Source organism: Leishmania infantum, chromosome 18 (assembly GCF_000002875.2).
Source record: "Leishmania infantum JPCM5 genome chromosome 18".
NCBI lineage: Eukaryota > Euglenozoa > Kinetoplastea > Trypanosomatida > Trypanosomatidae > Leishmania > Leishmania infantum.
Window position 1 is genome coordinate 511,644 of NC_009402.2, and position 26,756 is coordinate 538,399.

Here is a 26,756-nt window from a genome sequence, read left to right on the forward strand (position 1 = left end):
GCAGGATGTTGCCGTCGTTCGGTCCGCCATGCAGAACCTCCAGTTCATTGTTTCACCTCTCCTGCTCCTTTCCTCTCCTCCGCTGGTGGCTGCATTGCCGCCGCGCGCAGGCAGCACTGGCGCCAGCGCCGCTGTCCATCATGACACAGCGCGGCCGACATCGTACGAGGAGTGCAGTCGCTGGTATGCGACCCGGCCCATCCCGGCTGGCATGTTTCTCATGAGCCTTCCGACAGAGGCGGTGCTCTTCGCCAACCCGCCGCCGGCTACGGATCCGGTGCTTACGTTCTACATGCAAGTGGAGGAGCTTGTGGGGCAGCTGGTGAGCGCCGTCGCGGACGTCACCGCGCCGCATCACGGCTACGCATCCTACCTGTGCGACAGCGTTGTGCCGAGTCGAAATCTGCCGTTCCTCACCACAGCGGACGTGCGGCAGCTCTTCAGGACGACGACCGATGGATCGGCGGCGCAGTTACCCCAGGCTCCTGTTCACGCCGCTGATGTGGGCGCTGACGCCAGCGGAGCCGCTGAAAGCCCGGCGCTTTCACTCGTGTCCTTCTTCCACGAAGACATGGCTGGCGAGCCGCTCAGTGATTACCTGCGCACGCGCCTCTCACGCCCCGAGTATGCGTGGTGGGTCAGCCTCGTCCTCTCCCACCGCGCCGGCACCACGAGTCTGCTGCCCATGATTGACAAGCTGAACCACAGCCCTTTCCCGAACTGCTACTACACCATGGCCACGGAGGACACCATGTGCGGCATCGACGTCCTTGACAACCTCCTTGCTGGCGTACCAGGAGAGCTGCTCTACCAGCCATACGTGCACGTCTTTGCGTTGCGCGATATCCCGGCTGGCGCAGAGTTAACCTTGTGCTACGCCTCGGCGTCCGATGGGGCGTACAAGCCTGCCGGTCGGCATCAGCCCGCACCTTCATCGTCCCTGCCTGCGAGGAAGAGGGGCGGCGCGCGTCGGCACGCCAGCGCTACACCTACAGCCGCAGAAGATGTGGAGGAGGTGATGCGTGCTCTATTCCCTCACTCCGACGTGGCCGCACTAATGGAAAGCGGTGGTGGCATCAGCAGCGGCGGCGCCGACGTCGACCCTGTCTTCGCTTCTCAACTTCGGCGGCTGCAACACCCCGGGAGACAGGAGGTCGACACACCTGAGGGCAAGGCAAGCTGGCTGCTCCAGTGGGGCTTTGTGCCGCCGTGCGATGCCCTCTACAGCGCGCAGGACTTGCGCGAAATGGCGGCGCTGATCGCGGAGCGGCGCGTGGACATGCGATCGTCGTTGTTTCCGAGAGTCGAGTGAGTCAGGGACGGTCGCCGCCATCAAAGGGTGGTGGTGATGGTGGCTCTTCTGCCGTGGGTGTTTGCGCACTTTCGGGCACCTCCCGTGCTCCCTCCCTTCCCCCCTCCCCCAGCACACACAGCCAGTGGTGCTCATGTCTGTGCTTGCCCATGTGCACGGTATCGCAGGAGGCCCCGAGGGGCTTTAGCGTCTTCTTTGTTTTGGTATGCTCGTCTCGGTGGGGAAGTTGGGGGAGAGGGGGGCCATCATGGGCAGAGCATGTGCTCCTCCCTCCCCCATTTCGCCTCTCGGCATCTTCACACTACACACAAGCACCGCCTAACACCCAAGCAAGCAATTTATGAGCTCTCCTCAACGCGGAGGACGGAAAGCAAAGTCTTATAGGGAGGGGCACGTTAGCGCCCGTATCTGCTTTCGGCATCAACCCTTCTACCGCTGCTGCTCCCCGCCCGCACCACACCAACACGTACGTGCACACGCTGCCATCTGGGCGGCTAGCAGGTGCACACTGTTCAGCAACACCATCCGATCCCTTCCCTTCCCCTCATCACACCACAAAAGCAGCTACATCGGCGAGAGTGTCTCTCTCTGTGTTTGCGTGCCTGCGCGTATGGCCCGTATATGTACATCTTCGCCCCCCCTTCTCATCTCTCTTTCTACCTCTCTGCATGAAATCACGACCCGCCCCCTACTCCCCCCCAGCTCACACGGCACTCAAGCACGCCTCACCGCACACATATCTTCATGAGCGCTTGCACTGCCTATCCTTGTGCACGGTCGTCATGTGCGTCTTGTGTGCCATAGACGCCTTCCTATCGCGCGCACGTGTGCGCTCGAGTCGGCGGACTGGGAAGGTAAAGCACCGCGAGCATCGACTGTTGCTGTAGTGGCGCCGCCCTCATCCTTACGTTCTGTGTTTCTGCTGTACGATTCGTTTTCGCCTCTGCCTTCCTGTGAAAATTCTTTTCGTTGTTTCGTGTCGCACTGCATGCGAACGCCGGCGCTACGGAGCGAGTGGTGAGCGTCTGTGTGCGTCTCGGGCGTGGACTCGTTTGCGCTTGCATTGCTTGCCTGCGCACTCCATAATAATGGCACGAGTAATAAGGAGCACGTTGCCCAAGGTGCGCAGTTAAAGCGACATGACAGACAGCTGTAATGAAGGTGCGCGTGCATAACACTACTAAACACATGCAGACACTTTCGTGCACGTAGACACGTGCCACGCGAACCGCCCTTATCCCTACAAACATCGCCGCCCTTTCTTCTCTCTCTCGCATCGTCTTCCTGAACACCTCTCTCTGCCCCTTTTATGCGCCTTCTGCTGCCCACTGCGATCATCATCCGTCAGCCCGCCGCATTCTGTGTGCGCGCGCGTGTGTGCCACTCCGATAGTGTAAACGAAGAAAAAGGAGAGTCTCGCGCACAAGAGAGCGAAGGGACAAGGGAGGAGAGGAGTGTGGCACGACTGGGTGGTCGGTTCCAGTCCCCCCTCCCCCCACCTGCTTAACATGTGCGGCCAACCCACACAGCGTGTGACACGTGCACCTAAGCACACCCACACACACATGTACCTCCTCGTTGATCCATCTTTCAATCGCTCACTGCCGCTACTCGCATCCTGCTCCAATCTCCCTGCTTCATCCCTATCTCACTCTCCATTTCTCTCTTTGCCCCTCCCTCTGTGCCTCCATCACCATCCCTAATCTCGTCACTGCTGTGCTGCGCACACCCACACACGCTTTTCGATACAGTCTCCTGAGCACGCTAGTTGCACCTACAGAAACACATAACTTTTCTCTTTTTTTCTTTGGGTCGTGATCGCCATGCCACTCGAGCATATCAACCTAACCCGCGACCGCCTCAACTCCGCTGCTGCTGCTGCCTCGTCAGGGCGCGGCGGCGGCAGCGGTGAGGCGGCCGCACGGCAGGGTGGCGAGAAGTTTACCGCGACCCCGGAGGAGATGCGTGTGATCCAGGAGAAGATGAAGGATCCCGTCTTTGCGGAGCTCATGCATGAATACATGAAGTCATTGGAGGACCCCGAAACGCGACGCGAGGAGGAGGCGTACCTAGAGCAGGCCGAACGGGAGGCGCGAGAGGGTGGCGACTTCAGCTTCGAGTTTGTTTTTCCGCGTGCCGCGTTTGTATTGGAGCTGCTGGAGCCGTCGAACACGGCTGTGTCGGCGGCGGAGCTTAAGGGGCTGGGCCTTGACGCGTCCGCCGCAACACGGACCGCGTTGAAAAGCAGCGGTGTCCGCTGTTTTTTGAACATCTGCTCAAGCGAAAAGGTAAAGACTTTCACCGAGCACACCACAGGAGATGCCAGGGGGAGCAACTGGGAGGTGCCAGTGTCCGTGTCGCAGCGGCGCGTGGAGGCGTATCAGCCAGTGAAGTCCAGCCCAACCGCATCGATCCCGGCCGAGTACGCAGCGGCGTGCAGCATTGCTTCTGCGTCATCGTCTTCTCCATCGGTGTGCGTCGTGCGCGATGTCGTGTTCCACCCCTCAACGCTCGCCCTGGCAGAGCGTAGCACGCGCTTCATGTGCTTCTTGACGGAGATCGCTGTCGAGCACATCAACAGCGGCTATGGGGAGTCGAACGGCTTCCAGTTCCGCCGCCTGCCTAGCAGCATCGTCTCCATTGGCACCCCGCTGAATCAAACAATTCGATCCTCGTCGCGGGCGGGCGGGTCGCCGTTCGACGTGGACCCGCGTGCTCCGGTGCTTACAAGGCCAACGAAGAGCTGGCCGATCGTCAAGGACAGCGACTGCAGCCGAAGCGCTGCGTCACCACCCCCTAGCACCACCTCTGCCAAGGTGCCGACGTCGTCGGGCACTCAAGGCGCGAAAACGCCGCAATGCGTCGTGAGCGAGGCCGCTGCTGTCTCTGCACCCTCGCCGAGAACTTCGACGCTGCCGCCGTACACAGTAACGCACCGCGGCTCCGTCGATCTCACAGATGCATGGCAGTGGAGGGTTTCGGATAAGCGCGTCGGGGTGCCCGAGGAGCTGATCGTGAAGATGACGTTTGCCGGGGTGCGACGAGCTGCAATGCTGGATATCGCTATCACGCCAGACGGCCAGGCAGTGCGCATCGACCCCACTGAGGGCCAGAGCCGCTATGAGGGGCTGCTTGTGCTGCCCTTCACGGTGGAGGAGGCGCCCCTGAAAGCCCAGTTCGACTGCTCGCGCGGCGTGCTTACGTTGACGCTGAAGGTGGTGCCGCCCCCGCTCCCAGATGGCGCGCCGAGCGCGGAGCAGCTGCGCAAGACACTCCAGGGCGAGGCGGGCGACGCGGTGGACGAGGGTATCGGTGAGGGCTCACAGCACGCAACCGAAAGTCAACCGACTCAGCCGCAGTCGCCTCCTGCCGCGCCAAGTCCTCTGGCTACTGCGGCGGAGGCGGAGGCGGAGGCGGAGGCGGAGGCGCTGGCCGAAGAGGCAGCTGTATCACCCGCATCAGTCACGCGTGCTGAGTCGCCAACGAAGGCTCCCGCGGAGCCGCCGGTGCCGACCCCTGCAGCACTGACCTCGAGCGGCCCTGAATTGGCGCACATCGGCGACCAGTATCGTGTGGCCGAGATGATGGCGCAAGTGCGGGCCGCGCGAGAGGCGCGGGGGGTAGCGACTGCTGCCGTGACAGCCACAGATGACGCCGATATCGCAAAGGCTGATACCTCCGCACCCGCCCCTGCGTCTGCGCCTACAGATAGTGGCAGCGAGAATTCTGCCCAGAAAATGCAGCACGCGCCTGTCGGTGCTGCGGGGGGCAGCGCCACGTTAGAGATCGCTGCTGCGCAAGAGACGTCACAGGAAGCGATTCCGTTTATTTGCAAAGGACCTGCGAAGACGGCGGCCCTGCCGGCCGCCGCCGACGTCGGCGACGACATGGAGACTCTGCGCGCACGTCAGCAGGCCTGGGTGGCCATGATAGAGGCGGAGATGCAAGTGGCGAAGGCGCGCGAGGAGGCTGAGGCTGCCCAAGCGGCGCAGGAGACAGCGGCGCAGGCAGCGAAAGCCCGTCGTAAGATTGCAGCGGAAAAGGAGCTGGAGCGACTGGCCCACGTTGCCAAGGCGAAGCGGGACTCGCTACCTTTGTCGAACAAGTACATCTTTTCTATCGACTAAGGGATATCTGCATGTGATGGTGGTGGGACGGCGAAACGAGGAGAGCGCTTGCGCGTTCGGCCCTCCCTTCCCACCCTTCCTCTTGCGTCTGTCTCCACCCTTCTGTCAGCCGCCTGCGCCTTCTATTCTTATCGGGTGTCTGTGCCAATGCTTCGGTGTGCTGCATGATGTATATTTGCCTCCCCGTGTGTCGGAAGCCCTGGACCGGGGGAGGGGAGGAAGGAGGGTCGTCGAGGGGCGAAGGCGTACACATTTCGTTACGTTCCTCGTCACGATCTCTGCACCTCTTCCCCTCCCTGCACACACACTCTTTCGTCTGCACACGACATCCTCCGCACAGGGTGAGAGGAGGGATGGGATGGGAGGCGGCGGTACCTCCGTTGTCGTTCGGCGAAGGTACCGCCGCAATTCCCCCCCTACTCGCGGCCCTTGCTCACACAACGGATACCGAACACGGAACACAGATGGAACACACACACACAGAAAAGAACGCTGCCGCGAACCGGCCACGTCCACCGCCCCCCACTCCTCTCCACCTCGCTGGCTCGATGTGCGGATGCGTTTCGTTTGTTTGTTGTTGTGACCGCGCCGATACGGCGGGCGCTCATGTGATCCCCTGCCCCCTTTTCGACTTGTCAGCCGGGTCTGCGCCAAGGAGTCGAGTAAGTAATGGGAGGGTTAAACTCCATCTCACACATCGGCGCACAAAAACACAGTGAGGCACACAGAGATGGCAGCCCCTCCCCGCAGAAGGCGTGTGCCGTGCTCTGCAGCTTCGTCTCTACATCGCTTCCTTATGCGCCCACACTTCAACTGCTTGATTCTCCTACTCCTCTATCTCGATGGTGCTTCAGCGCATGCCATCGTCACGTGAGGTGGGTGCAGCACACACCTATATATATATATATACATACACGCCCATATACATACAGAAGCAAGCACGAAGCGGCGAGCAACACGCGCCTGCTGCCACCTCTTCCACCGCGACACGCATAAGCAGCGATTTTGGTATACGCTTCGTTTCTTTGCTGCTCTCTGTGGCGCTCCAGTGCGCATCTGCAAGGGAGACGAAGGAGCGCGCTTCAACGCGGAGATAGCGACACAAAAAGGTGTGGTGAGAGATCGACGTCGCTCACTGCGCCGTTGCAGCGTGGCTGCGACCGCTGGAGGTTTCTGTGCATAGAAGAGACGAGGTGGTGGCACTCGAAAAGATACAGGAGAACATCTCGAAGGCAGAGCGCAATAACCGCTGCAGCAACACCGTTGCATTGACGCTCGCGCCTTACAGAGGCCCAGAGAAGAGAAGGGCGAGGATACTCGGTATTTTTCCTGTCCGCCTCTGAATCTGCAGTCGCCCTCCTCCCCATTTCTCCCGTCCTCTTCCTCGCTCTCCCTCTCCGTCACCGTCTCCCACGCCGCTCACTGTATCATTACGCTGCATAGATAACACCACGGCAGAGACTTGTGGGCTTCTCTTTCTTTTCTTTTGTGTGCTTCTACTCTGCTGACGCGCCATCTGCTTGGCCACAGCACCGTGCTCTTCTTCCTTCTTTCGCCCCCTCCCCCCTCCCCCCACTCCCTACTCCCCACTCCCACCCCTGTCCTCCTTCGCCACCTTTTTTTTTTGCTTGTCGTAACTAGCTCACCGCTTCCACTCGCCTCGTCCGTGCGTGAGTGTGTGCGTGTGGAGGTCGTCATCGTCCGCGAGAGCCGCGTTCTTTTTGTGTTCCGTTGTCGTGTGCTTTCCTATGGTTGATTGGTTTAGTTGGTTGCCCGCCTAGTACGCCATCTCACTGCTGCTGCTGCTCGCTTCGTCTTATTTTGTGTTGATATAGTTTTCGATTCCCTGCGTGCAAGCCTCAGCACACATACACACACACACACTCACACGCAGAGCGCACAGAAAAAAGAGCATACACACGCATCCGTCGCACATAGGTGAGCAGCCCCCCTAGCTCTTTCCTGCTCTGCTCTTATTTATATGTTTGCCTCCTGGTCAGCAGCATATCAAAGGTCAGTGAACACGACGCGGAGGCGACTTTGTGCGAGCGCTCGCTCGCCCTCTCGTGCGCGTGTCCGAAGAGAAGGAATCGAACCCACCGACCACGCAAGAGACGACTCGCTTAGACTAGAATGCCTGCTACAAGCCCATCCTCTGCTGCTGCCACGCCGGCAAGCGGCGGCAGGACCAGTGCGGCGGACCGACCGCAGCGAGAGCCGCAACACGGTCTCGGTGCCGGCTCCGCCATGACTATCGCCAGAGGTGACGACAGCGGCAGCGGTGACAGACTATTAACGGATGCTAAGCACGACGTGCAATACTTCGATGTGTTTCATCCAATCCTTCTGAGTCACGTGCGCCGTGCCAACAGTGACGGTGTGTTGGCGCTTCTGTCGCTGCCAAGTATTGCGGAGAGCGACGTTTTCTGGCGCACGTGCACGTATCGTGAGGGGCTGGTGGCTGCCGTGCTGATCCACGTCATGGAGCACACGGGGCAGCTGACTGTCCCGGCAAGCCCACCCACGTTGTCGACGCCCGCATATGAAGCTGCTAGCCCTCCTGGCATACTTGTGAATTCTCAAGAGCGAGCTGACGACTCTCCAGCTTGCTCACCGGAGCCGACCCCGCAAACGAGGAGGCAGCCGTCGCTGCCATCACCCTCACCTCACTCCTCTCCAGCGCCATCAGTCCCGTCTGACGCCATCATTGTGGCCGACGATGGGCTCTCGCCGGCGTCTCACTCGCCTCGCATTACTCCCCTCACCGTGGATGACCTTCACGTGCTGCTGCATCTCTGCTCACGCGAAGGAGCCGAGGCTGAGGCATCATGCGGAGGGCGCCAGAGTGTCTCTTCACCGCAGGGGCGCAAGGGCGCAGACAGCGCAGAGAGGCCCTGCGTTCTCGATCGACGCCACCCGCCCGCGCTTGCCTCGCTCCTGCAGGCAGGCAAGGCGCTACGGCAGCAGCGCAGCAGCAGCAGCAGCAACACATCGACAACAGGCGCAGGCACTTCCAGCCGGCGTCGACGAGCTGGGGCCCTGCAGAAAGCGGCGGCAGCTACGGATCTGGAGCTGTACATACAAAGCGTCATGCGTCGATTGGAGGCCATGAAAGGTGCGCAGACGCAGTTGGGGGCGCACAACCTTGACGCCCCTGCGGTGACAACGCGCAAACGACCTCGATCGAGCAACGCACCGACAACCTCGTCGGCCAGTGCCAGCAGTGGGGGCAATAGGACTGGCATTCCAACTTCGTCCGGCCCTGATTCTTTTTGCGGCATGCGTGGAGAGGTGATGGCGACCGCTCCCACGGATGCAGTGGACCTCGCGGCTCTTGCGGCGGTGCTGCAGGAGCACTGCCATGACATGGTTTACGTGAACCCACTCAGTGAGCGCCTCGCTGCGCCAGCTGCAGTGGAGGAGAGCACAGACAGCACCACCACAACGGCCACCACCATTATGGGCATATCTAGTAGCAACAGCAATGGCAGTCTGACGAACGCCGCACATGCAGCTGGCACCACCACCGCGCACGCCACTGCTGGGGTGGCGGTAGAGAGGACATCCATGGCTGACCTGGTGGATGCTGCTCCGGAGGCAGTTTCCGAAAGCGCAGAGGGCGCCGACGCGGATGCTGCCGAGTACATCGACGCGCAGGATTTGTCTGGCGGGCTCGACGCCGTGGCACTGCTGCGCCGCATTCCTGCCATCAGCGCAACGCGCTGGGCGCTGCCGAGCGGTGCGCGTAGCGCCAGCAACAGCGGTGCCGATGAAACTGGCGCTGCAGCACAGCGCCTTCTTTCGGCCACGGCGACCACAGCAATGGCGCGGACGGGCGGCGCGTCTGTTTCTGCCTCCTCACTGTCGCTGTCGAGGCCACTGACGTGCTCCTCGATTCCTACGACGGCGGCGGTGCCGCCAGCGCGCGACAATGAAGAGGAGGAGCGCGTCTCTGCAGCCATTCGCGCATTTGACGCCTTCACCACTGCGCTCGAGCAATCGGCCGCCACCACAGCCGGTGTGTCCGCGGGCCCGCCGCAGTCCTCCCTGGCGCTATCTGCGCCGTCGTCGTCGTCCACTGGGAACCTCAGCAGCCGCCGCGCTGCCGCGCGTCACGCGGCGTCCGGTGCCCTTCACCCGCGGCCCCCGGTGCCACCGCCGTCTTCGACCTCTAAAGTTCGGCGCCGACACAAGTTCAGCCCTCAAGAAGACGCCGCCATTCTTCACGGAGTCGCGCGCTTTGGGCAGGTGAGCGGCTCCTTCCAGTACATCTTGCACGCCTACCGAAGCGTGTGGCGGGCCGGCAGAACAGCGCTGCACCTGTACGACCACTGGCGTGGTGCATTGCGTCGGCGCGCTGTTGCGGCTGCCAGTGACGAGGCGACAAGCCACGCAGACAGAAACGCTTTCAACGAAGCGCTTGATGACAGGGATGATGCAGAGCGCGCGTCCCCCATCTACCCTGCAACGCCGGACTGCAGGCAGGACCTGAGCTCGGACATCGAAGACTTCTCTGATGATTCGTGAAGCTCAGTGCAGCGTCGCTGACGGCGCATGGAGGAAGTAGGTGAGTAGGTGAAAGGCACAGCAGAGAGTCGTGCCCCTGTGTATGGACCAGCGACACTCGCACGGATGATGCGCAGGCGCTGTCTCTCTGTCGCCACCGCGTTCGGTTGCGCGCTCGTGTGTGGCGGTCAGCGCGAGATTTGCAGGCCTCTGTGTTTTCTTTTGTTGTTTTTGTTCCTCTTCCTTCGCGTTCATTGCATCGTTGTTGTTCTTTGGCGTCTCCCTCTCGTCGCTCGTCAACCGGCTGTGCAGATGCGAGCAGCGTGCCTGCTTCGTGCAAGCGCCGTTACCCACAGAAGGAAGGTAAAAGCCCCACAGGTCCCTTTCGGACAATCTCAGGAAGCAAAGTAGCGCCTCACCATCATCTCTGCAGACATGCACGCGCCCGCACGTCTGTGTGCATTTGCATGTGTGCCGCTCAGCGCGTGATGCTGCACCAGTCTCCTTCAACTCCCTTTGTTACTGCTGCTGCTGCTACTGCCCTGCGTACATGTTTGCGCACCTGTGTTGCCACCTTTGGGTTTGAGAGTTTCCACCCTCATTCTGAAGGCTTTTACACCCTTCTCTCACGCCTCGCTTGACTGCCTGCTCCTCTCTTCATTACCCCCGCCACATCGCGGTGCACGGCTTTCCTGTACATACACACGCACGGGGGGTGCATGCATTCACCGCATACCTCAACACAAACTTGCTCCACACCTTCTTCCACTTCTCTGTGCGGCATCATAACCCACGTAGCGTCCTCCTGAGTTGTCCAGCCACCATTTCTCACCATCGGCACCGCTGCTGTTTTCTCAGGTCGTTCCGCCTGCTCTCCGTTTCGTTTCCTTGATGCGCTATTACACTGGCAAGCACCATTCAACGCAAGCAACGCATCGAATCGCTCAGGCTCCCGTCAGTTCATAGACAAGCCTTCCTCCTTTCGGTTCTGTCTCTCTCTCTCGGACTCGCCGCACTCAAGCCCTATACACATAGCAGCACGCACACTATTCCGCGTAGCCACGGTGTAGTCGTCGACCCCCCCCCCCTCAACCCTCCCCCTAAGTCTTGCACACACGTTCATCGAATCACGCATCTGAAAAGGTACGCAAACCCCCCAGACGGCGCCGAGTTGGCGTTGCGCGCTTATTTCCGCGAGAGTACACGCACCACCAGCCGACACTCTGCGCACCATTCTTTCCCCTTTCAATTTTTTTGTTCTCCCACACGCACGGCTCTCCTTTTCTGTACATCTACGCGACTCTTTTTGCCCTCGTTTCCTTCCCTTTCATTTCTTCCTCCCCCCACTCCCCCTTTACTGTCCTTTACACGCGCTTCTTCTGCCTGCGAAAAAAAAAAACGAAACGTGCGCGGCATTGAAACAACTCTATATATACACACAGGCATACACAACCAAACAAGCAAAAAACGATCACGCGTGCGTGACTTAACACGGATACACAGCGATGGCCGCCTCTACCAAGAACGCCTCTCTCACGGAGTCCAAGGCGCCGGCTCCGCCCCTCCCGCTCTGGCAGACGTTCTGCGTGTCAGGCTTCGCCGGCATGTTTGGGTGGTGCTTCACGCACCCCTTCGAGATGTGGAAAAACACGGTGATGATGGCGGCGCCCGGGACAAGCCAGCTGGATTCCTTAAAGGCGACGGCGCGGAAGGGCTTCTACACGGGTCTGTCTAGTGGCCTGATGCGCCAGTTGATCTACACAACCGCCCGTCTGGGCTGCTACCCGAGTTTTCGCGATGGCATTCTGGAGGGTGAGGTTGCGCTGGGGCTGAAGAAGTCCGCGGACCCTGCTGGCGCGACGCCGTTTGACCGCGCTCTCGCCGGCGCGTCTGCTGGCGTCTTTGCCTCCTTCCTGTCCTCTCCGGTGGAGGTGTGCCTGGTTCTGCAGACGACGAGCAAAGGCAAGGAGAGGCTGTCCATGCTGCAGGCCTGCAACGGGGTTCTGAAGAGTCGCGGCGTGACTGGGCTGTGGAGCGGCTTTGGCGCTCTGGCGTCGCGTGCGGCGCTGGTGGGCGTGTCGCAGGTGGCGGTGCACGACCAGGTTCTGACGATGTTGCGCAAGCGCAACGTGAAGCGCGCGGACCCGCTCGGCGAAAACGTCGTCGTCAACATCGCGAGTGTGATCACGGCCTTGTTCTTCAGCGCTGTGACGATGCCAGTGGAGGTGGCGCGTGTGCGGATGTCGGCGGAGGCGAAGCTCAGCGCTGGTGCGGAGAGGAGGTACCACAACGTTGTGCAGTGCATCGGCCGCATCTTCAAGGAGGAGGGTTTACTGGCCATGTACGACTCGTACCTGCCGTACTTTTCTCGCTGCGCGTCACAAACGGTGATTTGCTTCTTTGTGATCGAGTACTTGACGCGTGAGCTGCGTGAGCGGCAGAAGGCGAAGGCGAACCTCATCAAGTGAGCCCTGCGGGGGCGCTCAGCACGAGAGCGGTTGGGATGGGGAGAAAGCGGAGGCGCCACCGTGCGCGCGGACGTGGGGGATGTTGGACGGATGAGTGGCGATGGACGCGGCCGTTGGAGGGGGGTTAGCTGGGGAAGTGGAAGAGGGAGGAGGGACATGCGCGTTGATGTGCGCAGTTACTTGTGCACTGTTTGCTTCCCCCTGCTCACGTCCTTCACTGAGAATTCGCTTTCTAACGAAGTTGTGTGCGTGTGTCTCATCTTTTCGTTGATAGTTTCCTCCTCTGCCCTTGTCTTGCGCCTCCTCCCCCTCTCCACGAACACTTGCCGCCTCACCCTCTGTCCTTCCGCGGCTGCATTAGCCATCCGACAGGTTCTGCGTACGACCTCCTCCCTCCCCACTTGCACACGCAGACGCAGGCCCGCTCCTCCGCTCGTTTTTTGTTTTGTGACTATTCACTGATCTGCAAGCGTTCTTTGTTTCTCTCTTCTTCTGCCGCACGTCGTTTCCCCCCTCTTCGCCCTCCGCCCGCATCTCCCACTCTGCCATCTTTTCTTGCCTCTATTCTTTTCGTCGTTGCTTTGTTGCTGTGAGGGGGCGGGTGCTGAGAGGCCGGATACAGCGCGTTTGACTGGGTGGGGGATGCTGTGGTGGGTGCGACGGGGTTGGTGGTGGCGGTGGTGGTGGTGACGGCTGCGCTGGCAGAGGCGGCGGCCCCTTTTCCGTTCTCTCTTGATTCTCTGCTCTTTCTCATATCTTTGCCACCGTTCTCTCCATTGTTTCTGTGCGGTTCTGCAGGTACGACCATGGACATGCATCTCCCTCTCCCTCCGTGCGTGCGTTCTTGTGTGCGAGCACGGCATTGCTCTTTTCGTTCTCGCTCATGTGTGTGCATGTGTTGAGCTGGGACTCGTACATGAGACGCATCCCGGAGACCACTGCTGCCGTTGTCTCTGTCTCTCTCTGCTGCTTGCATTCTTGTTTTCGACAACTTATTATCACAGAAGGGACACGTTGGGAAAGAAGGAACGGAGGGCACGGGAGGGGTGTGATGGGGGGGGTGAAAGGGCATGCTGGGGAGGTGGGGCGGNNCGNTGGGACGACCGNGATGCCACTCGCTCCAGGTGTAGGCCATGCGCGTGCGATTGCCAGCTTCTTCGACGTGCCCCGTATGGCTGCTGCTCTTCATCCCTTTCCGTCTCCACGCCGGCTTGACAAGTGACGGCCGCCCGCTCTCTCTCTCCCGTACATCAGGCTGCTGCTGAAGGATATCACATGCTTTCGTGCTTTACGCCTCTCCCTCTCCACTTCTGAACGCCGTTCACGTGGCGCCGTGAAGAGGCAAATCGCTCCACCAAAGTGCACACAAATGGAGGCGACTGCAGCAAAACAACGGAAAAAAAACAGAACACAGGGCAGGATGGACGTGGCTGGGTGGGGTGCCAGCGACAGGGTGATCGCTGGACCACACGGGGGAACGGCGTTGCCTTTCAATTAGCCTTTCTCTGTGTGTCAACGCGTGCGCCACGTCCGTCGGCGGAGTGAGGGGGGAGGGAGGATGCATCTACACCCCTTACTGGTCCTCTTTCCTCGTGCCGCTGCGCGTCTCCATGTGCAGCTAACGTCGCTCTCCTCGCCACACCTTCCTGCATCTCCCTGCGCTGGCTGATCACCGCCTTGCTTTGCTTGTTTTTGCACCGATACACGGTCACGTATCCCGCCGCCTCTACTCTCTCGCTCTCTCTCTCCCTATCTCTCCATCCAAAAACCGCCGCACCCGTCCAACCCTCTCGACGTCCCCCTTCTCCGCCCCTCTTCACCCGCGTCTGTGTCTACCTCTGCGCGCGGTCCGTTGACGCACCTAACCACGGACATAAGACCACAGCGCAACCGCCATCGCAAATACGATAACCAAAGGCCGCCGTTTCTGCCACTGCCCCAACTACCGCTGACGTAGGCGTTGCAGCGCTCTTATCCGCGAGCGTTTCTCCCTCATCCCGCTCTCCTTCTCTTTGCGCCTCGTTCCAACCTCCTTGGTCATGTCTCCACAGACCGCTTCAGCGCCCAAGGCGCCGGCTCCGCCCCTCCCGCTCTGGCAGACGCTCTGCGTGTCAGGCTTCGCCGGCATGTTTGGGTGGTGCTTCACGCACCCCTTCGAGATGTGGAAAAACACGGTGATGATGGCGGCGCCCGGGACAAGCCAGCTGGATTCCTTAAAGGCGACGGCGCGGAAGGGCTTCTACACGGGTCTGTCTAGTGGCCTGATGCGCCAGTTGATCTACGCAACCGCCCGTCTGGGCTTCTACCCGAGTTTTCGCGATGGCATTCTGGAGGGTGAGGTTGCGCTGGGACTGAAGAAGTCCGCGGACCCTGCTGGCGCGACGCCGTTTGACCGCGCTCTCGCCGGCGCGTCTGCTGGCGTCTTTGCCTCCTTCCTGTCCTCTCCGGTGGAGGTGTGCCTGGTTCTGCAGACGACGAGCAAAGGCAAGGAGAGGCTGTCCATGCTGCAGGCCTGCAACGGGGTTCTGAAGAGTCGCGGCGTGACTGGGCTGTGGAGCGGCTTTGGCGCTCTGGCGTCGCGTGCGGCGCTGGTGGGCGTGTCGCAGGTGGCGGTGCACGACCAGGTTCTGACGATGTTGCGCAAGCGCAACGTGAAGCGCGCGGACCCGCTCGGCGACAACGTCGTCGTCAACATCGCGAGTGTGATCACGGCCTTGTTCTACAGCGCTGTGACGATGCCAGTGGAGGTGGCGCGTGTGCGGATGTCGGCGGAGGCGAAGCTCAGCGCTGGTGCGGAGAGGAGGTACCACAACGTTGTGCAGTGCATCGGCCGCATCTTCAAGGAGGAGGGTTTACTGGCCATGTACGGCGCCTTCGCGCCTTACTTCTGTCGGTGCGCTATACACACAATGCTGTGCTTCTTTGTGATCGAGTACGGCACGCGCACGATGAGGGAGCGCCGCTAGGGCATGGCGGGGGCTGTGGCCGCGTATGTCTAGGGAAAGGGATCGATGCAGGAGTACCCGCTGTGCTACGTGTGGGAGGAAAAGTAAGGGCGGAAAGGTTGAGGGTGATGAGATGCCGCTGGCCAGCGGAGCGGGAGGCTGGGGTGTGTCGGATGTGTGGTGTATGTGTGGCGTTCGGTGTCGCTCACTTGGGTGGGGGTTCCGCTTCATCGCACTGGCTGGTAGCCTCACCATGACGATGGCGCTTGTCTTTGTGTGGCGTTCTCCCCACCCCGAAAGCTGTGGGGGCTAAGCGCACATGTGCTTCTTCGCCAGCCATCATGCACGTGCCCATGAGCGGAAGAAGAGTCGTTTCTGTTCGCGGCTCCTCTGTTGGACGACACATACTCACAGATACAGTCAGACCTATGTGCACAGATAACGGCGTACTGCGTTCGTGACCCGAGACGTGCGAACCGACGGAGCAGTATCGAAACGTTTTTTTTTCTTTTTATTTTGTTTGGAGTCTTCTGAGCGCAGCGCAGTGATGGAGGTAAGACTCTCAACGCCGGCATATACACAGACACACACTGTGATCCACAGAAGTGCTTGTGTATGTGTGTAGTGGAGATGGGCCCCCAAAATGCAATGGAGGCGGCTTGGGCAGGCAGAGAAGTAATTTCATATGAGCACGCGCAGATCACGCGCATCTATGTGTTAGCGCTTTCCCTTCGCACCTATGCGTATCTACATGCCGAAGAAGAGCAGAAAAGCACTTTTTTTCCTTTGTACTGCGCGCAGCAGGGGGAAGGCTCATGCGTGGTTCAGTGTGCGTGCTGCATGTCGGTACCTTGCATGGATCTGTATTGAGCCACACCCGCCGTGACTCGATGACCACCTTTTCCGAGCATTTTTATTTTTTTTTTTCGTTCTTTTATTCCTTCTCTTTCCGCGTGCACGCACTGCTGTTGCACGCTGAGTTGACCTTAATGTTTCTTTCGCCTCTTGCTCACTCCCGCGTGTGCGCCTGCGTCTCTCTGCCTGTCTGTATGTGTGCGTGCACACATTCAGACAGGCATGTGACTTAACATCGATGCCGGATGCCGTTTCTGGTGTTTCTGAGCCGTTCTCTTGCTTCGTCTCTCGTACTCCATACATGTATATGTATACCTAAATACACACATGTATATGCGTACACATGTATGCATATATATATGTCGATATCGATAGCTAGGGGAGGGAAACGCAGAGCTAGCAACCAAAAAGACAAAAAAAACAGAAAACCCTGAACAATGTTGCGCACGGTAGGCTGAACGGCGAACCTGCTGATTTGATGGAGGTTGTGGGCTGGCACCGCTCTGTGTGCGCGCTTCTTTCGCGTTTATGCGTAGGCCATCACCCTCCACGCTCTAGTCGTCTTGTACTTTCCCTCTCTTACTGGACACATTATTCGTTTGTATTGATTCTGCACGCATCGCTCAAATATGTCTTCCCCCCTGCATGTTGCTGATGATGTACGTGCTCAGCAACTTGAAAACGTTCTATTATTATTGTTATTCTTCTCTCTCAGACGATGGTGCGTGTGCTCATTAGGCGACCGCCTGACTGCCTTTCTCTCCACCACTTTACGCCTCTCCTCCTCTCTCTTAAGGCAATTAGTTGGGGTGGTGAAGGCCAAGGTGTGCATATGGGCGACAGAGGAAGAGAGCAAAACAGGGGGGCGGAGGCGGGGGAGGGGAGTGCTGACAATGAGGTGAGAGTATTGGATGGAGAAGGTACTGAGAGCCAGATACATGGAAACGAAGCGCAGAACGCACTACAGCAAACAACGCAGACAAAATCGGCACGCGCACACGCACGCACACAACTCTCGGCCAAAGAAGGGGCTGAGGCGCGGCAGCTTATCGTCTGCAAAATAAAAAAAAAATACACCAAAGTAATGAGGCAGCAAGGACACAGAAGACGAAGAAGAGTGTGCAGAGTGCGTATGAGGACGCATTCGAAGACGACTTCTCTTCTGCACTCTTTCTGCGCGCCGGGTATGTCTGTGGACTCGCTATGTGACTTCGCGCACTCTGACGCGCCCTTCCCCTCCCCTCCCCTCCCCCTGTAGCTCTGCTCCAGGCTGCAACAAAAGCTGGAAAAGAAAGCACTGCGAACCGCGACCTTATTCTCCCTCTTACCCTCGCTTACATCTCTACGCAGCTTGACGCTCCCTTTCCTTCTCCTTCCCACCTCCTTACTTCAAACGGATGCACACAAACGCACAAACAAAAGAGGCTGCATGTGCTTTTTGATATTTTGGACTGCATCAACGCCTCAAGTCGGGCATTCCGCCTCTCCGCCATTCAGGCTAGGGGGAGGTGATAACTCGCGTTGAGGGCTCTTCACGTGTGTTCCTTACTCTTGAGCTTCGGTGTTGCTCTGTGAAGCACACAAACAAACAAATTAAAGCCCGCCCTGAACCCTCGAACCCCCCCTTTCCGCGCTGTCTGCTCGCCGCGCGCCTGCTCCAGAGGAAACACACAAACAACACCAACGCCCAAAAGTCGAGCAAAGGCCTAGGTTGCGACTAGGCAGCCGCTACCGTTCCGTTCGGCTATCAAGCCGCCTAGACCATGGATTTGCTTTCCCCCACCGTCTCTCTCTCCCTGTATCCCTCTCTCACACACAGGATGGAGGGAGAGGGGTGGGGAGGTTGTCTTTAGCGTACAAAACGAGAACCTTAAACGGGGAACATGGTGGCACGGCGCGCGGGTCTGCGCCCTTCCCCCCTCGCTCCGCACCTCTGCTGCGTACGAGATTTTCCCATCTCGCTGAATCGCACGGTAGCTCGCTGACATGGGCAACTTTCCCGCCATCCGTTCCATTTTGAGACGTTGCCTAGGTATCGTTTGAACACGCAAGAGCATGCGTTTGGCACTCGGCATGTGCACCCTCGCGGCTGCACTCGCACGTGGCGTAAGCTAAGTGATTAGAAGTCCTATGCTTTGCACTTGCCCCACTTGCGCTCCCCCTTCCCTAAGGACAGGGAGAGGGCACACCCCTCAGTGCGTGGCATCTCAGGGTCCAGTAACCTCACCATGTGAGGCGACGCCATGCAGCAGCAGCCCCCCTCTATCCCCCTGCCGGTGCCGAACCACTTCTGGCGGTGACAGGGTTGAGCACCAACGACGTAAGGGCCGTCAGAGGGTCTCACTGCCTTACTGGCGTGAGGGGCCTGAGTGCCACCCCGAGGGGGATGTACACCAGGTGTGGTGACCGGCATGATGGGGGAGCCGCTGTGAGGCGACCTGCGGAGCCGAGTGTGGGTAGAGCTCGAGGCCGAGGCCGAGGCCGAGGCCGTGCTCAGGTGGCTGAGTGGACGCAGTGCTGTAAGGCGCGTGCCCCCAGGGCTGCTTGGCACGACGCGATGGTGCCTGCGACGGTCCCGGGGCGGGGTGTTGGGGCCGAGTGGCGCTTGACCTCGTGCTGTACGGCAGCGACATGGGCACGGCATATGAACACAGAAAAAAAAGTAACTTTCCTTCCTCTTTTTGGCTCTCTAACCAGGATATTGGCACTCATTGCTGCTTCCTCCCCCTCCCTCTGCCACCGATCTCACGAAGGAACTCGTGCTGATGATGCTGGCGTAGTGAGGACATCAGGAAGAGCGAGAGATAATACACCATTAAGAATAACCCGTAGCCCCCCCTCCCCCCGGCTCATTTACACTGCAACAATGACCTTCTCGCCAACAGCGACGCCGCACGCCGCGTCGACAGGCGCTTCTAGCGAGAGTGTAGAGGTATATCGACGCTACCCTGCACCGGAGACGGTGCAGCTGCCCGTTAAAGCTACTGCCATCACTACCACCGCCACCAGTACTGCAGGCGTGTCGTCGTCGCCGTTGTCCTCGACGGGTGCATGCAGCGGCACTGAAGCTACGGCGGCCGCGCCTGAATCGACCACTTGCGCCTCGCTCCGGCTGCGCTGGGGTGTGCAGGCGACGGAGCTCCGCAGACTGTATGAGATGCACAAGGACGCGTACCCTATCAACTACACCGCCTCCTACTACGAGTGGCTGCTGGACCACGATGCCTGTATGGGCCTGATGGCACTGGTGACCCAGGAGACGTACCGGGAGTGGATACAGCGCTGGAGGGAGACGAAGGGCAATACGCCGAAGACGGTGGCCACGCAGACGGCAAGTGCTGCGTCGTCATCGTCGTCGCCTTCGTCCGCTTCCACAGCACCGCCAGTTCCGCCACCGGTCTCTGAGTGCAGCATGACTGCTGAGGCTCTGCAGGAATGCGCGCAAGTAGAGAGCATCATCGCGGAGCAGGAGCGCATTGCTGCTGGCAAGGCGGCCGATAGTACTCACAAGGGCACAAAATCGTTGCGCAACAGCGACGGCAGCGACTCGGCCGCACACACTGTGGTGGTGGGTTTTATCATTGGCCAGATCGCCTACGCACGCCACGACGCGGGCCACCTTCTCTCGAACCCCACTGCCTACATCGGCTCTTTCGCTGTCGACCCACCCTTTCAGACCTGCGGCGTGGGGCACGCGCTGCTGCAGCGCTTCGTCACGTACGTGACACAGCAGCGCCCCGTGTACGCGCAGGACTACTTGCACTATGACAAGCGGAAGCTGATTGCGCTGCTGGCGGACGCACAGGTCAAGAAGCGCAAAGCAGGGGTGAGGACACTACTCGGCGGAACCTCTGCGTCCGCCGCGGGTGGCACATGCGAGGACGGCGGAGATGGCACTCGACACAAGAGCTATGCTCCATCAGACGGCCCTCTGCCGCCGCCGATTTCCTCTGCTGCGCCGTCCCAGTCATCGAGCCGCGCTCAAGCCCACTCCTCCATCTTCCAGAATCTCCTCACGTACCTGCCAGAGCTGCAGAGCTGGATCGAAGATCGGCAGGCACGCCTCCGACTGCGGAATTGTGGCCTGACCGAAGAAGAGATTGACGCGCGGCGCTTCCGTGATCGGCTGGCGCCAGATGTCCTCACAGACGAGGAGGCGGACGAGGTGCGCCGTGAGGCACGTCGCTTCGTCGTCCAGACCGGTGTGCGGGACGTCTGGCTGCACTGTCTGCCTGGCAACCTCAAAGCCACCACCTTCTACGCCCACCGCGGCTTTGTGCTGCACCGCGTGCTGAAGGCGTACTACGACATTGACGGCGCTCCATACGATGCCCTCCTCCTGCATTACGTCTGCGGAAATGATGGGTCCGCTGCCTCGCCAGGCGCGTCAGCAGAGCTCTCCTCTACAGTGGCGACCGACGCACCGAGTGGGATGAACCGTGTGGTAAACCGGCTGGAAAACCGTGCAGCGCCGGAGGAGGATGCGACCAACCCGGATGGCACTGCTCCTTTGACCGCTGCAGCGCCTGCGTCTTTGCCCCCGCCACTGTCCTCATTGACAGGTCTCCGCCGCCGCCGTGTAGCATCACCGGTAAGGGAGGACATCGGCTCAACAACAGCCGCTGCTGCTTTGACTGAGGCAGACAGGGCCGCCATATCAGCCCCCACCCCCGCCACTCCCGCTACTGCGGCAGACGCATCGGCGGAGAAGGCCACGCCGGCGAAACAGATCTCTCTGCAGACGGCCTCGTGGCTGTCTCCTCGCACGTACCCCATGGTGGCCGATATAATCCTGTGCACGGCGGAAAAGGGTCAGGAGGAGTGGCGACGACGCACAGATCCAAAAGACTCTGGCGACGAGGCACAGCAGCGGCTAGGGTGTTGGGAGATGGCGCGCGAGGTTGTCTTCGTCGCCAACGCCTTTGGGCTGCTATGTGCCGTGCTGTGGCTCGCCTACAACGTTGTGGTGGAGGGAAAGGTGTTGTAGAGCGAGTAAAAGAGGACGGCGATGCTGAAAGCGCGCGACTGTGCCTGCAGGGCGTGGGCGTGCTCACTAGCTTGCGCGCCGCCGCCGGCGGCTCTCGGAGGATGGGAGAATGAGGCGCTGGACGTTGCTCCCCGCACTCGGTCGAGCTGCTGGTGTATGCATACATTCAACCAGCCTAGAGGTAACAAAAAACAGCCACGAGGACCGCCAAGTCAGCGAACAAGTAATGATGCAAAGCATGGATGGGACCGCCGTCTCAGTTGTTTGTTCTTCTCCCTCTCACAAGGAGGTCGACATGCGGGGCCGCGGCGCACAGGTGATGTAGCGATACGTATGCGGGCAGCGAGGATGTGCGCGGCAGGAATGGCGAACGTATGCTTTGCACTCTCCACAACACCACTCCCTCATCGATACACACGCCTTCTGCGCAGCGCCCTCCTCCCTCCCTGCACCCTCGGACTCACTTCACCGTCTTGCAACGCCCTTCTCTTTTTGGTCATGCGTGCCCACTTCGCGTGGCTCTTTGGGCGACCCCCACCGCGGCCGGCACCCCCCTTCCCCCTCTCTTTGCACCTCCGCCCACGTCACCACGCCACTGCCACACACACTCCTCTTCACCGCTAGTCGAAACGAGAAGAGACCGAAGGCGAACAGACAAGAGCAACACCAAAAGCACAGTTTGTGTTGCGTGTGACGATACATACGAAGAGAGAGGCTCCTTCCGTGGAGAGCGCGTGCGCCTCTCTCTTTTTCTCTCTCGTTGTCTTCTGCTCTCCGCCCCGCCACGTTGTCTTCGCCTTCCCTCTTCGGGCGTGTCTGCATTCGTGCGTCTTGGCGTGCGCGGTCCCGCTCTTCTCCTTTCCTCGCTCTTTTGCCCCTTTCCCTGCGGTTTCGCCTGCTTCTGTTCATCCTTTTCTTCTCTCCTCCGCCGTTTGGTCTGATGCCGTCCGGCGTCGCCCCGTCCCTCGCTGGCCAGCCGCCACCCTCGCGCTTGGAGGCGCCCCACATAAGCGACAAGAGCACCGCACCAGCGCTGCCCCCCCGGGCCAATGACACCAAGAACGCACCGCCGGCGAATTCGAATCCCATGAAGCAGATGACGCGTGTGAGGCTGAACCCGACGACGCGCGTCGCCTCGGTGCCAATGTCGCTGGTGCCGCCGTACGTGGACGTGCCCCCGGGCAACGGCTTTCGGGCCGGCTTCGTGCCGCGCGCCGCGACGACCACGCCTACCTCTGCGCCACAGACCCACAGTGACCATCACCAGGTGGTTGAGGCCGTGCAGGCAGCCTATGAGAAGACGGAGGCTCACCTCAAGGCGATCGAGGCAAAGCTGAATCTCCTGCACGAAGAGATGCAGCAAACGCCGTCACCGGCGATGTCGCGCGAGGCACCGACGGAGACGCTGAGCAGCAATGCGACAGCCCAGAATGTGCTCGACTCTCTCGCCCCCATCGCGACAACCGGTGCGTCAGGCAGCAAGGCCGCGGCGAATCATCATCTGCAGCCGATTCCGTCTGCAATGGCGACGTCGCTCCCGCCCGTCCCACTGACACCGACGCCGAGGCCGACCGGAGTAGCGAGGTCGAAGATTTCCGCTGCCGCGGCAGCCGTCATGGAACCCCTCGCCACTGCTGCAGCTGCTGCATCAGCCACTGCGAGAGCTGACCGGCAACGTGACCTGCTACACCCTCACTTCTTCGTCGACGACGCTGACATGCTCGACACCCCCCACGCCAGCATCGGCAGCAACTCGTCTTCGAACGAGTCCAGCGACAGCAGCAGTGATGCAGGTCACGCGTTGCCGAATGGTGCGCGCCCACCCGCCCAGACGCCGGCTGCGGCTACAGACTGCAGCGAGCCCAGCAACAGGACAGCGGCTCCGGCGCGGCAGAGAGTCGACCTCAAAGATGTCTCGCATGCGAACGCGTGGTCCTCGGCTGACGCCGCTAGTGATCGCCGGGCGATGAGGTTCAGCGAGGGAGGTGAAACAACGAGGACAGCACACGCCTTTCCTGCTTCGCTGTCGTCGACCACGCCGCCTGCCCACAGGGGTTCCACCTGCGGCACCGGAGAGACAGGCGAGGTGGTGGCAGTGGGTCGTGAGTTTCGCCAATCCTCCACACAGGCGAGTACGATGACAGGTGCGAAGGCGTGCTTCTCTGTTGGAGAGTCTGTCAACCACGCGGTCGACAGCGCCCAGGCTGTCGACGGGCTCAGGAGCGTGACGCGCCACCAAGCTAAGGTCGTGAAGCACGTACGAGAAAACTTCTTCGCGCCGATCCCACGCTTCGATGATGTGCTTCCGCGCAACAAGGCGGGTCTGTTTGACAAGCACGACGTCGAAAAGCTACTTCTACCCGGCGCTCCGTGCTCGTGGCTGTGCTGTGCGTCGCTGGCCATCAGCTACGTGTCGGGGGTGCCGACGCCCGTGGAGAAGGTGCTGCGTGCAAACCGCATGGGTGTGCACTACATCTCCTTGCCTACCATCACGCTGGCGGAGCTCTTCGACGTCGTGAGCGACTACATCCACATCTGCTACCACCGCACCGCGGTGCATAACAGCAGCTGCACGGCGGACGAATTCGAGGACGACGAGGAGGCGGCGCGGTGCCTGAGTGAGGACGAATTAAGGCAGCTGGCGCACGTTCACTGCGAAATGGCCACCTTCGACAAAGAAGTGCTAGACCCGGAGTCTGGCGAGGACATGCAGGGCATGGGTGAGCACCCGCCCATCACGAACCCGACACAGCTCCGCAAGGAGCTGCTGCTTCACCTTGGAGAGGAGAAGTCGATGTACATTTTCTACTACAACCCACACGTGCTGGAGCAGGCCCAGCTGCGGCTGCGCAGCAACCAGTGCGACACCGAGGAGGAGGCGGCCGCGATTATGGCGACCGCCCGCTTTTCCGCCAACGCGGCCGGCCTGTTCGGCATTCTGCTGGACTTTGACCCCGTGTGCCACGAGGTGAAGGTGCTGACACCGTACCTTTCTGCGGAGCAGCGTCCGCTGCACTTCAAGGGCGACGAGGGCGTGGTGAGCGAGGACGAGGAGGGGGGCCACGCGCGGCACAACATTCGCCGTTTTGCCAGCACCTTTTCGAACCTCGTGATGGAGGAGCAGCTGGTGAGCCTGCACGCACTCTACGAGTCGGTTCAGCCGGCGGACAAGTACTTGGGCCTCTCGCGCGGTTTTGTGCGCGTCTTCAAGAGCGAGTCTTTCCCGCCAAAGGTGCCGTCCATGTTCCCACTCTTTGTGCTGGACGGCAGCAGCGCCGGCGGCCTCATGACAAGTGTGCTGGACGTGAAGATTGCGCCGCACGTTCTGGGCCTCGCCATGCTGCACCACCTCTCGGTGACTTTCCTCCTGACGGACTCAGCGCGTCGCAAGCAGAGTAGCCGCAATCTGCTTGGCAAGACGAACGTATGCGACGTCAAGCTGCGCGGCATTCCGCTGACGAAGGTGTGCCAGCAGCTGCGGCTGCCGCTGTCCATGATTGTGTGTGAAAGTAACAAAGGCTCCATCGAGATGGCATACGTGTGGTATCACGTCTTCCTCCAGCAGCTGCAGATCGACCAGGACGTGCGCATCGGCCTCATCCTACCTTCCCGTCGCGATGGCGCCGCAGATGGGCAGCCCAACATCACCGATACTCAGTTTGTCCATCATCTGCGGCTCATGGTCGAGTCGAAGAGCGTGATGCTCATCAGCTTCGACATCAACATCGCCTTGAACGTGCGCATCGATGCCAGGAGCGATCCGGCGCACTTTGCGATCGTCATCGGCGTGGATGAGGAGCGCGGCGTTGTTCGGCTGGCGGATGTGAACGTGAAGCGGTTCCGCAAGACGTGGCACATTCCGATCTCGCGCCTGTACAGCGCCGTCATGGGCTACGGCTATATCGTTGCTTCGAAGAGTAGGAAGGTCATCAAATCCCTAAAGGGGAAGCACTTCCACGAGAACGCGCTTCAGCGCGCGCGCAACTTCCTACCCCCGCCAACTCCGGCGGCGTACCAGCGCTTCGAGTACCCCTCCTGCCCGTACCCGCTGACCGTGCTGGCCGATGCCGTAGAACGATTGGGCTTCGCGGGAACGAACGTGGAGCGCTTTCTCAACTTCTGCGGCTTCCACATCTCCTACTTCTTATCACCGAATATGCCGCTCGAGGGGGCCGCGCTTGTGATCCAGAACTACTCCCACTACGCCCTCGATGACGCCGTGAGCGTGACGACGACGCACTACGACTTCTACGAGGGGAACCTACCGCCTAAAGAGGAGGCCGCTGAGGCGGACGGGACGCCCACATACCCGGTGCGTTCAGAGGCGGACCTACTGGAGTCTATTCAGTATGCCATCGCCGAGCCTGAAAAGCGCAAGCTGATCGTGAAGTACGACGTGAATGTTCTGCAGGCGGATGAGACCGTGTGGAACGGTAAAAGTGGCAACAGCTTCGCTTTTGTCATGGACTACGTGGCGTCGAAGAGGATGGTAGTGCTCTCAGATGCGAGCCCGTCCTCCTTCTACCGCTCTTTCGCCTGCCCCTTGGCGGTGCTGTTTAAGGCCGTGTGCAGCTGGGACAGTGTCAGCCTCCGCGCGCACGGGACGATTCTGCTGACAACGGAGGTGACGCAGGAGTCGGTGCACGAGGACACGAAGGGCTACGACATGGCACACGCCCTCGTGCACCACCCCTTCAAGCCCATGTTCTCAGCGGTCTGCTCCTGCCTGGCACTCGCGTCGACGGAGATGATGATGAACATCGAGACCCCCAGGCTTCTCGGCGGCGCCCCGATCAGCGTCGAGGATGATGATGGGAAGTACAAGCGCTACAACAACATATTTTCCGCCGAGGACTTCCTTTACGCACTGCCCTCCTTCAGCGTGTGTGAATGGCGTATGCAGGCGGTGGACATCCAGGACATAGGAAGCATGGCCAACAGTGCGTTCGCGAAGCTGAAGCTGCCGCTGCGCGCCGTGGATGTGCTTCAGGAGCAGGGGTCCGACTCTAGCACCGACCCGAAAGCGCTGCTGCGCGCCTGCAGCGGTATCAGCGGTCTACAGACTATCACCCTCGTCACCTACGATGCGGGCATGCTGCACGGCGCTCCAGGCTCATCCGCGGGCCTCGTGAACCGTGTGCGCCTTTTCGACGACGAGAACGAGGAGGCGACGGCGAAGCCGATAGTGCCAGGCGCGCCGAAGAACAGCGTGGGCTCCGTGCAGTTGCTGGAGGGCGATCCGTGCCGCTGGGGCGCCTGCTTCGAGCGCTCTGCCGAGGAGCTAATGCGCGCCATCAAGGGCATCTATCGCGTAGAGGAGGCCATGGAAAAGGACGCGGATGGATGACGTGGTGGTGAGGTGAGTTGATGGCGGCTATAGATCATTTTTTTTTTGCTTTTCCATTTTTTTTTCGTTTTTCTTGTGCTTCGCTATCCGGGTCTCCGTGCTCACCATGTACAGCCTTCTTCCCTTGCTCAACCACGATACGTTCTCTGTTGTTCTTTGCTTTATTGGACTGCTGCTTTCGCTCATGCCCCCCTCCCCCTCCCCATCTC

General features: G+C 60.3%; 6 protein-coding genes and 1 pseudogene across 7 annotated transcripts in view; all 7 read left to right on the plus strand.

Moving 5' to 3' along the window:
• LINJ_18_1240 (conserved hypothetical protein) overlaps positions 1 to 1,312 on the plus strand; it is a gene marked incomplete at both ends in the record, with an annotated part of 1,863 nt that extends 551 nt beyond the window's left edge. The window contains one exon of the mRNA XM_001464900.1: positions 1 to 1,312. This exon is cut by the window's left edge and continues 551 nt beyond it. Within this exon, the coding sequence (XP_001464937.1) occupies positions 1 to 1,312 (1,312 nt within the window).
• A 1,823-nt stretch (positions 1,313 to 3,135) lies between these two features.
• LINJ_18_1250 (conserved hypothetical protein) lies at positions 3,136 to 5,439 on the plus strand (the record flags this gene model as incomplete). Its single annotated transcript, XM_001464901.1, has 1 exon — positions 3,136 to 5,439. The coding sequence occupies one exon, from the start codon at positions 3,136 to 3,138 to the stop codon at positions 5,437 to 5,439; it is 2,304 nt and encodes a 767-aa protein (XP_001464938.1).
• Positions 5,440 to 7,572: 2,133 nt separating this feature from the next.
• Positions 7,573 to 9,966, plus strand: LINJ_18_1260 (conserved hypothetical protein; the record flags this gene model as incomplete). Its single annotated transcript, XM_001464902.1, has 1 exon — positions 7,573 to 9,966. One exon carries the CDS (start codon positions 7,573 to 7,575, stop codon positions 9,964 to 9,966), a length of 2,394 nt encoding a protein of 797 aa, XP_001464939.1.
• Positions 9,967 to 11,450: 1,484 nt separating this feature from the next.
• On the plus strand, positions 11,451 to 12,875 carry LINJ_18_1270 (annotated as a pseudogene). Its single transcript has one exon. A coding segment is annotated over exon 1 (1,425 nt).
• Positions 12,876 to 14,452: 1,577 nt separating this feature from the next.
• On the plus strand, positions 14,453 to 15,379 carry LINJ_18_1280 (conserved hypothetical protein; the record flags this gene model as incomplete). The annotated part of the gene is made up of 1 exon (XM_001464905.1): positions 14,453 to 15,379. The coding sequence occupies one exon, from the start codon at positions 14,453 to 14,455 to the stop codon at positions 15,377 to 15,379; it is 927 nt and encodes a 308-aa protein (XP_001464942.1).
• A 3,391-nt stretch (positions 15,380 to 18,770) lies between these two features.
• LINJ_18_1290 (conserved hypothetical protein) lies at positions 18,771 to 21,200 on the plus strand (the record flags this gene model as incomplete). Its single annotated transcript, XM_001464906.1, has 1 exon — positions 18,771 to 21,200. The coding sequence occupies one exon, from the start codon at positions 18,771 to 18,773 to the stop codon at positions 21,198 to 21,200; it is 2,430 nt and encodes an 809-aa protein (XP_001464943.1).
• A 940-nt stretch (positions 21,201 to 22,140) lies between these two features.
• Positions 22,141 to 26,547, plus strand: LINJ_18_1300 (conserved hypothetical protein; the record flags this gene model as incomplete). Its single annotated transcript, XM_001464907.1, has 1 exon — positions 22,141 to 26,547. One exon carries the CDS (start codon positions 22,141 to 22,143, stop codon positions 26,545 to 26,547), a length of 4,407 nt encoding a protein of 1,468 aa, XP_001464944.1.
• Between the last annotated feature and the right edge of the window lie 209 nt (positions 26,548 to 26,756).